The 10,944-nt window shown below is 40.7% G+C and overlaps 1 protein-coding gene across 10 annotated transcripts in view; it reads left to right on the top strand.

Moving 5' to 3' along the window:
- ATP8A (ATPase phospholipid transporting 8A1) overlaps positions 1-10,944 on the top strand; it is an 817,844-nt gene that overhangs the window by 462,627 nt on the left and 344,273 nt on the right. For all 10 annotated transcript variants that reach the window (XM_070092196.1, XM_070092203.1, XM_070092201.1 and 7 more), the window contains one exon: positions 5,634-5,884. In XM_070092196.1, coding sequence (XP_069948297.1) covers positions 5,634-5,884 — 251 coding nt within the window. The remainder of the gene's footprint in view (positions 1-5,633; positions 5,885-10,944) is intronic.

The raw sequence follows: 10,944 nt of genomic DNA, 5'->3' as shown, positions 1-10,944 counted from the left end.
TTTACATACCCTACCAAATTCATCCACCAACCTCTGCAACTTCTCTTCAGAATCTCCCAAGAGCGCAGTGTCATCAACAAAGAGCAATTGTGACAACTCCCACTTTGTGTGATTCTTTATCTTTTAACTCCACGCCTCTTGCCAAGACCCTCGCATTTACTTCTCTTATAACCCCATCTATAAATATATTAAACAACCACGGTGACATCACACATCCTTGTCTAAGGCCTTCTTTTACTGGGAAATAATCTCCCTCTTTCCTACGTACTCTAACTTGAGCCTCACTATCCCCGTAAAAACTCTTCACTGCTTTCAGTAACCTACCTCCTACACCATACACTTGCAACATCTGCCACATTGCACCCCTATCCACCCTGTCATACGCCTTTTCCAAATCCATAAATGCCACAAAGACCTCTTTAACCTTATCTAAATGCTGTTCACTTATATGTTTCACTGTAAACACCTGGTCCACACACCCCCTACCTTTCCTAAAGCCTCCTTGTTCATCTGCTATCCTATTCTCCGTCTTACTCTTAATTCTTTCAATAATAACTTTACCATACACTTTACCAGGTATACTCAACAGACTTATCCCCCTATAATTTTTGCACTCTCTTTTGTCCCCTTTGCCTTTATACAAAGGAACTATGCATGCTCTCTGCCAATCCCTAGGTACCTTACCCTCTTCCATACATTTATTAAATAATTGCACCAACCACTCCAAAACTATATCCCCACCTGCTTTTAACATTTCTATCTTTATCCCATCAATCCCGGCTGCCTTACCCCATTTCATTTTACCTACTGCCTCACGAACTTCCCCCACACTCACAACTGGCTCTTCCTCACTCCTACAAGATGTTATTCCTCCTTGTCCTATACACGAAATCACAGCTTCCCTATCTTCATCAACATTTAACAATTCCTCAAAATATTCCCTCCATCTTCCCAATACCTCTAACTCTCCATTTAATAACTCTCCTCTCCTATTTTTAACTGACAAATCAATTTGTTCTCTAGGCTTCCTTAACTTGTTAATCTCACTCCAAAACTTTTTCTTATTTTCAACAAAATTTGTTGATAACATCTCACCCACTCATTTGCTCTCTTTTTACATTGCTTCACCACTCTCTTAACCTCTCTCGTTTTCTCCATATACTCTTCCCTCTTTGCATCACTTCTACTTTGTAAAAACTTCTCATATGCTAACTTTTTCTCCTTTACTGCTCTCTTTACATCATATATATATATATATATATATATATATATATATATATATCTATATATATATATATATATATATATATATATATTTTTGTTTAGAAAGACACGTAAGCAAACACTATAACATATTTATTAGAAAACGTTTCGGTCCTGGGACCTTGATCACTTCTAACATACAGAGGTAGAAAGTCATTATATATATAGGCGGAGAGTAAGATGTGACGCACGTGACCTGAGGAATGTCATAAGAACATAAGAATGGAGGAACACTGTAGAAGGCCTACTGGCCCATGCGAGGCAGGTCCTTATCAAAACAACCTCTACCTATGATGAGGACGGGTAGACGATGAAATCATGTGACTCCTGTGTTGTTGGGTTGGTGCTGCTTAAGTATCATGTATGCCAATGTTTTTGAAATTTTGTAGTTTCCAGTGTTGCGTTCTACAGTGTCGGTGACGGCGATTAGTGAGGCTTCTAGGCACCGTCAGTGTGACTTTGTCAATGGTCCAAGTCGGACCGAAACGTCGTCGTAAGCTTCTGTCTTTTATGTGCGGGTTATTTGTGTATCGTTCCAGTCACGGTATTGTGCCTTTTTGTTATATATATATATATATATATATATATATATATAAATATATATATATATATATATATATATATATATATATATATATATATTTTATTTTTTTTTTTTTATCACACTGGCCGATTCCCACCAAGGCAGGGTGGCCCGAAAAAGAAAAACTTTCACCATCATTCACTCCATCACTGTCTTGCCAGAAGGGTGCTTTACACTACAGTTTTTAAACTGCAACATTAACACCCCTCCTTCAGAGTGCAGGCACTGTACTTCCCATCTCCAGGACTCAAGTCCGGCCTGCCGGTTTCCCTGAATCCCTTCATAAATGTTACTTTGCTCACACTCCAACAGCACGTCAAGTATTAAAAACCATTTGTCTCCATTCACTCCTATCAAACACGCTCACGCATGCCTGCTGGAAGTCCAAGCCCCTCGCACACAAAACCTCCTTTACCCCCTCCCTCCAACCCTTCCTAGGCCGACCCCTACCCCGCCTTCCCTCCACTACAGACTGATACACTCTTGAAGTTATTCTGTTTCGCTCCATTCTCTCTACATGTCCGAACCACCTCAACAACCCTTCCTCAGCCCTCTGGACAACAGTTTTGGTAATCCCGCACCTCCTCCTAACTTCCAAACTACGAATTCTCTGCATTATATTCACACCACACATTGCCCTCAGACATGACATCTCCACTGCCTCCAGCCTTCTCCTCGCTGCAACATTCATCACCCATGCTTCACACCCATATAAGAGCGTTGGTAAAACTATACTCTCATACATTCCCCTCTTTGCCTCCAAGGACTAAGTTCTCTGTCTCCACAGACTCCTAAGTGCACCACTCACTCTTTTTCCCTCATCAATTCTATGATTCACCTCATCTTTCATAGACCCATCCGCTGACACGTCCACTCCCAAATATCTGAATACGTTCACCTCCTCCATACTCTCTCCCTCCAATCTGATATTCAATCTTTCATCACCTAATCTTTTTGTTATCCTCATAACCTTACTCTTTCCTGTATTCACCTTTAATTTTCTTCTTTTGCACACCCTACCAAATTCATCCACCAATCTCTGCAGCTTCTCTTCAGAATCTCCCAAGAGCACAGTGTCATCAGCAAAGAGCAGCTGTGACAACTCCCACCCTGTGTGTGATTCTTTATCTTTTAACTCCACGCCTCTTGCCAAGACCCTCGCATTTACTTCTCTTACAACCCCATCTATAAATATATTAAACAACCACGGTGACATCACACATCCTTGTCTAAGGCCTACTTTTACTGGGAAAAAATTTCCCTCTTTTCTACATACTCTAACTTGAGCCTCACTATCCTTGTAAAAACTCTTCACTGCTTTCAGTAACCTACCTCCTACACCATACACTTGCAACATCTGCCACATTGCCCCCCTATCCACCCTGTCATACGCCTTTTCCAAATCCATAAATGCCACAAAGACCTCTTTAGCCTTATCTAAATAATGTTCACTTATATGTTTCACTGTAAACACCTGGTCCACACACCCCCTACCTTTCCTAAAGCCTCCTTGTTCATCTGCTATCCTATTCTCCGTCTTACTCTTAATTCTTTCAATTATAACTCTACCATACACTTTACCAGGTACACTCAACAGACTTATCCCCCTATAATTTTTGCACTCTCTTTTATCCCCTTTGCCTTTATACAAAGGAACTATGCATGCTCTCTGCCAATCCCTAGGTACCTTACCCTCTTCCATACATTTATTAAATAATTGCACCAACCACTCCAAAACTATATCCCCACCTGCTTTTAACATTTCTATCTTTATCCCATCAATCCCAGCTGCCTTACCCCCTTTCATTTTACCTACTGCCTCACGAACTTCCCCCACACTCACAACTGGCTCTTCCTCACTCCTACAAGATGTTATTCCTCCTTGCCCTATACACGAAATCACAGCTTCCCTATCTTCATCAACATTTAACAATTCCTCAAAATATTCCCTCCATCTTCCCAATACCTCTAACTCTCCATTTAATAACTCTCCTCTCCTATTTTTAACTGACAAATCCATTAGTTCTCTAGGCTTCCTTAACTTGTTAATCTCACTCCAAAACTTTTTCTTATTTTCAACAAAATTTGTTGATAACAGCTCACCCACTCTCTCATTTGCTCTCTTTTTACATTGCTTCACCACTCTCTTAACCTCTCTCTTTTTCTCCATATACTCTTCCCTCCTTGCATCACTTCTACTTTGTAAAAACTTCTCATATGCTAACTTTTTCTCCCTTACTACTCTCTTTACATCATCATTCCACCAATCGCTCCTCTTCCCTCCTGCACCCACTTTCCTGTAACCACAAACTTCTGCTGAACACTCTAACACTACATTTTTAAACCTACCCCATTCCTCTTCGACCCCATTGCCTATGCTCTCATTAGCCCATCTATCCTCCAATAGCTGTTTATATCTTACCCTAACTGCCTCCTCTTTTAGTTTATAAACCTTCACCTCTCTCTTCCCTGATGCTTCTATTCTCCTTGTATCCCATCTACCTTTTACTCTCAGTGTAGCTACAACTAGAAAGTGATCTGATATATCTGTGGCCCCTCTATAAACATGTACATCCTGAAGTCTACTCAACAGTCTTTTATCTACTAATACATAATCCAACAAACTACTGTCATTTCGCCCTACATCATATCGTGTATACTTATCCTCTTTTTCTTAAAATATGTATTACCTATAACTAAACCCCTTTCTATACAAAGTTCAATCAAAGGGCTCCCATTATCATTTACACCTGGCACCCCAAACTTACCTACCACACCCTCTCTAAAAGTTTCTCCTACTTTAGCATTCAGGTCCCCTACCACAATTACTCTCTCACTTGGTTCAAAGGCTCCTATACATTCACTTAACATCTCCCAAAATCTCTCTCTCTCCTCTGCATTCCTCTCTTCTCCAGGTGCATACACGCTTATTATGACCCACTTCTCGCATCCAACCTTTACTTTAATCCACATAATTCTCGAATTTACACATTCATATTCTCTTTTCTCCTTCCATAACTGATCATGTAACATTACTGCTACCCCTTCCTTTGCTCTAACTCTCTCAGATACTCCAGATTTAATCCCATTTATTTCCCCCCACTGAAACTCTCCTACCCCCTTCAGCTTTGTTTCGCTTAGAGCCAGGACATCCAACTTCTTTTCATTCATAACATCAGCAATCATCTGTTTCTTGTCATCCGCACTACATCCACGCACATTTAAACAACCCAGTTTTATAAAGTTTTTCTTCTTCTCTTTTTTAGTAAATGTATACAGGAGAAGGGGTTACTAGCCCATTGCTCCCGGCATTTTAGTCGCCTCATACGACACGCATGGCTTACGGAGGAAAGATTCTTTTCCACTTCCCCATGGACAATATACTATATATATATATATATACTATATATATATATACTATATATATATATATACTATATATATATATATACTATATATATATATATATATAATGTGTGTGTGTGTGTGTGTGAAGTGCATTATATGGAGACCCTTCCTAGAGTCCACCTGAGTACTATATATATAAATGTTATAATACACACATACATATACTTATTTCCTAAACATTTTTCGAATGTTATATTAATGTGTTGGAAATCTATCTTTCAGTTGTTCTTTGTGTTGACTTAAAGATCAGTGAGACCATAGAAAGACAAATGTGCATTAGAGAAAGTTTGTTCTTTGAGTTAGTTGAGTGAGTGAGAGGGTGAGCTGCAGCAGTTATAAGTGTATAATACAGATGAAGTAACATAGTTTACTCCTGCAGATGATGACTCCGGTGGTGGCGGGAGTGACGGTGAGGGCGGGATTGGTGGTGGTGGTGGTGGCGGCGGTGGTGCTGGCGGCCCCGACCACCGCACCGTCTACATCAACGAGCCACAGCCACACAAGTATTGCACCAACGCTGTCTCTACTGCTAAGTACCGCTACAAGCTCCTCTTCTTCCTTCCCATGTTCCTTTTCGAGCAGTTCAGACGCTACGCCAACGTCTTCTTCCTCATTATTGCTCTCCTCCAGGTAAGTCATCTTCCGTATAGCATCAAGCCTCGTTACCTCCATTTCCTCATGTACTTTGTGACCCCCTACGAGCTTACTGCTTCCCATAATATGTATATGGATGTTCACTTGTACCTGGCTATTACGGTTAACCTTTTTTCATTTTTAGTTGAGTAAAACAAGTAGTGAAGGTTGAAAATAATATTCAAAGTGATATCACGATGTAGTAGTTTGTGATGTCTGTGTGAGCCTGCGGGCCGCTACTAGTGTGACGTTCACAGATACAATCCTGAATTATTACACCCACATAATTGAGAAAAACTCTCAGCACAACTAAAACAGTTATTGCACTTACCGATACTAGTTGTACCTTGGAGACAGCAACAGTGGATCGCATCACTGTCCCTCCTTCGATGCCTACTTGCTCAGCTTCCCACACTCTCACAATCTGGACCCTAAAATTAAGAATATATCCTCATCCACTGTGACACAAAAAAATAAGAATACGATGTTTGAATAAAATGAAGAATTGAAATCAAGAAACAAGTGTTAAACTCAAACCACTCAGTAGAGTGAAAGATGCGAGGGGACTTGGATGGGACATTGTCAGTACACAAATACAGTAATACCCTTGTTTTCGTCCTTAATCCATTCCAGAAGGTCGGCCGATATCCGAAATGGACGAAGACCAAAGTAATATTTCCCATAAGAAATAATGTAAATCCAGTTAATCCATTCCAGACACCCAAAAATATTAACAAAAAATACATTTTATAGACAATATAGGTTTACATACAGAAAATAATGAGAAATAAATATAAATGATAAATGAACATTACATACCTTTATTGAAGACTCTTGGTGTATGGAGGAGGGGAGAGGGAGGAGAGGTTATTGTTTGGAAGGGGAATCCCCCTCCATAAGGCCTTCAGGTATCAAGGCCGTATCCGGAGTTACTTCCCTTCTTTGTCTTTTACTGGCACTAGGACCAGCTTGAGTCACTGCACCCCGGTCGCACAAAAAATCTGTCCAGAGAGGCCTGTTTCTGGTGTCTCTTTAAGATTTGCCTAAAATGGGACGAGACATTGTCACTGAACATGTTGCAGACACAGCTTGCAGCAGCTTTGTTAGGGTGATAATTCTCCACAAAACTCTGCAACTTAGTCCACTTTGCACACGTGTCCTTAATCACTGAAGAAGGCACATTCTCCCCTCTTTCTTCCTCCTCCTCCTCCTCTGAAGCAATTTCCTCAGCTGCTATCTGTTGCTGTTCCAGTTGAAGGACTTGCAGCTCTTTTGTGGTTAGCTCTTCCCTGTGGTCGTCCACCAACTCTTCCACATCCTGGCCACTCACATCCAACCCCATGGACTTCCCCAAAGACACAGTAGATTCCACAACAGGCAGAGGGTCGTCAAGGTCAGCCTCAAACCTTTCAAAATCCTTCTCTTGGACACATTCTGGCCACAATTTTCTCGAAGCAGAGTTCATCCTTCTGGAAGTCTCTTTCTGCCAAGCCTTATCTATAAGGCTTATGCAATTGAGGATACTAAAGTGATTCCTTCTTAGGGTCAATTCAGTGTCTGAGGTCACTTCGAAGCACCTTTGAAACATTGTTTTGGTGTAGAGTTTTTAGAAGTTTGAAATGACCTGCTGGCCCATGGGCTGGATGAGAGGAGTGGTATTAGGGGACAAGAACTTCCCTGGGATGAAACTAAACTCCTCAAACAATTGGTCTTCAAAGTCAGTTGTTCTCTCTAGAATAATATATTGTTTGCACTAACAGACAGGCGCACTTGCATAATTGTAGAATGTACCAAGAACTCTCGAAGCCCGTGTAAATTAAGTTAATTCCGTAAGTTATTGGAAACACATTGAAATTTATGTACTTCCTGAAATGTAGGCGAGAACGAAACACTATAATTAATATCTGGAAAATTCTGGTAAACTAGTGGTTGTTTAATAACTATACCCATCACTGATAAACCAGTGGTAGCATAATAACTGATACCCATCACTGGTTAACCGGTGGTGGTGGTATAACTGATACCCATCACTGGTGAACCAGTGGTGGTGGTAAACTGATATCCATCACTGGTGAACCAGCGGTGGTATAACATACCCATCACTGGTGAACCAGTGGTGGTATAACATACCCATCACTGGTGAACCAATGGTGGCATAACATACTCATCACTGGTGAACCAGTGGTGATGTACTCATCGCTGGTGAACCACTGGTGGTATAACATGCTCATCATTGGTGAACCACTGGTGGTATAACATACCATTGGTGAACCAGTGGTGGTATAACATACTCATCATTGGTGAGCCACTGGTGGTATAACATACTCATCACTGGTGAACCACTGGTGGTATAACATACCATTGGTGAACCAGTGGTGGTATAACATACCACTGGTGAATCAGTTGTGGTAGACAACTGTCATTCAGAGAGGTACTGACTGATGTCGTATTAAGTATGATCTAGTAAACTGTTTTAGCAGTTTTCCAGTATTGCTGATGTTTTTAACTTTTGGTGTAGACGTAAGATGACAGGTCAGTCTTACAAATTACTACTTACATTCAGTATACACATTACTTTTTGCTTCTTAATAGTTCTTAATCCTGCAATAGTTCCTCTCCGAAATGCACCGCATGCTAATGGCTTCCTCTTGTGCCTAACAGTATTTTATTACATGTAAACTACATTATCGGTATACTGCAGAAGATAAATGAAGTATTGGTGTATGTATTTGTTAGAGGTGTGATCTGTGAGTGGTGCCGTGGAGATGATTCCCGGGACAACACAGCAGCAGCCAGCCAGCGAGGGCTGTCACTGAGCGGATCATTCAACAATAAATCAAATCAAATTAAGTTTAGTCTCTATAAAGATTACAATGTGGGGTTTACATATTAAACGATATTGTGTGGTTTACATATTATATAAAACTAATTACAGAGAGGGCCACTATCACACCTAGCATGACTAGGCATTTCGGGCAGACTAAGATTAATTCAAAACTCTGTATTGGTACAGATTAAGGAGCATGTTGGTATTAAGGCTAAGTAACTGCATTACAGTTCGTAAATTTAGCAATGTGGATAGCTTTGTTTTGGTACAATACATAGTTTCTATTGGAGCTCCTATATTGGAGTATCACATAAACCCGTGACAGGAGGCACTTGGTTGTTTCCTGGACCAAGAATCTAACACCAGATACATTGAAATATTTAACGTAGAGAAACGCAACATTGTACTTAAGACACAAACGGAAAACAGGCTGCATGAAGAATGCGGATTATGTGATGAAATATTCAGATCGTGGGGCCGAGTGAAACATTTGTAAGTAATTATGGATCAGTTATTGTCACCAGAAGGTGACATGAATACAGTAGTGTGAGACACTGCTGTGTTACTCTACTTACTGTAACTTGATAGTAGCCTTCAAGGATGTGAATGATAATGAAAACTGCTTATAAGAAACGTTAGAGCAAAATAGGTCTAGGAGAGAGATTGTGTTGCCGTGAAAAAAAAAATATGAATAAAATATGTACTCTGAAGACAAATTGCAAAAGAGGGCACATAATTTATATGTTAAAGACATACTGTAAAATCATTTAGATTTTTGGCAGGATCATTTAAGTGAATATTCAGAAATATGTGCAGTGACAGTTTGATGGCCAAACTAGAAAAAAAGGAACACAAATAAAACGTAGAGAGAGAGGTAGATCAGAGAACGGTTGTCAAGAGTAAGAAATACCAGTAAAGAAGAAGCTTCGTTAATAAGAAGTCACTTCCCAGGCGACCCTCTGCCACACCAGGCCTCCTGCTTGATCTACCAAGCTGTGAGTACTAGCCACACACACTACAACATATGGACAACAGCCTAGCTGATGAGGGAACCGACTTACAGAAACAATTATTTTTCCCTTTAAAGATAGCTAAGAGTCTTTTCTAATTCCTCTCGTGTTGAAGAGCTTTGGTTCCTTTACACTTAGTGAGTTGCCTTTATTGTAGTCATTACAACCCCTCGCTCTCCACTGCAACTCTTCAAAATATCTAAGATTTTGTTTTTACACTGAAAACAGAACGACCACAAGCTGAGTTAACATTACAAAAATATCCCGCACATAGCAGATGGGTACACAAATAACCCGCACATAGAAGAGAGAAGCTTACGACGACGTTTCGGTCCGACTTGGACCATTTACAAAGTCACACTGTGTGACTTTGTAAATGGTCCAAGTCGGACTGAAACGTCGTCGTAAGCTCCTCTCTTCTATGTGCGGGTTATTTGTGTATCGTTCCAGTCACGGTATTGTGCCTTTTTTTGTTATTTAGGAGATGGGAGCGTATGATGTTTCGGTCCGATTTGGACCATTTACAAAGTCACACTATGTGCGGGTTATTTGTGTAATGTTCCAATGATGGTATTGTGCCGTTTTGTTGTTTCTGAGTTATCATTTGAGAACAAAATGATGCCAGAAAATATTTCTTCGCTCATAGAGCAGGTAAGTAAAGTCAGTGCCTGACCAGCAGGGCTGTGGTTCGTATGTTATATTGCATGTAGCCAGCAGTAACAGCTTGGTTGATCAGACCTTGATCCTCCTAGAGGCTTGGTCATGGACAGGGCCGCAGGGACGTTGAACCCCCTCAGAACACTCCAGGTGGAACAGTAGTGATGGAATGTGATGTTCATGTAGATAATGTGCGTCAACAACTGTCAACTCAGGCACTGTACTTCATCAACACTGTCAACCCAGGCAGTGTACTTCATCAACACTGTCAACCCAGGCAGTGTACTTCATCAACACTGTCAACCCAGGCAGTGTACTTCATCAACACTGTCAACCCAGGCAGTGTACTTCATCAACACTGTCAACTCAGGCAGTGTACTTCATCAACACTGTCAACCCAGGCAGTGTACTTCATCAACACTGTCAACCCAGGCAGTGTACTTCATCAACACTGTCAACCCAGGCAGTGTACTTCATCAACACTGTCAACCCAGGCAGTGTACTTCATCAACACTGGCAGTGTACTTCATCAACACTGTCAACCCAGGCAGTGTACTTCATCA

Source organism: Cherax quadricarinatus, chromosome 38, assembly GCF_038502225.1.
Source record: "Cherax quadricarinatus isolate ZL_2023a chromosome 38, ASM3850222v1, whole genome shotgun sequence".
Lineage (NCBI taxonomy): Eukaryota > Metazoa > Arthropoda > Malacostraca > Decapoda > Parastacidae > Cherax > Cherax quadricarinatus.
Note: the sequence above shows the minus strand (reverse complement) of the source record. Positions and strands in the feature narration are given on the sequence as shown.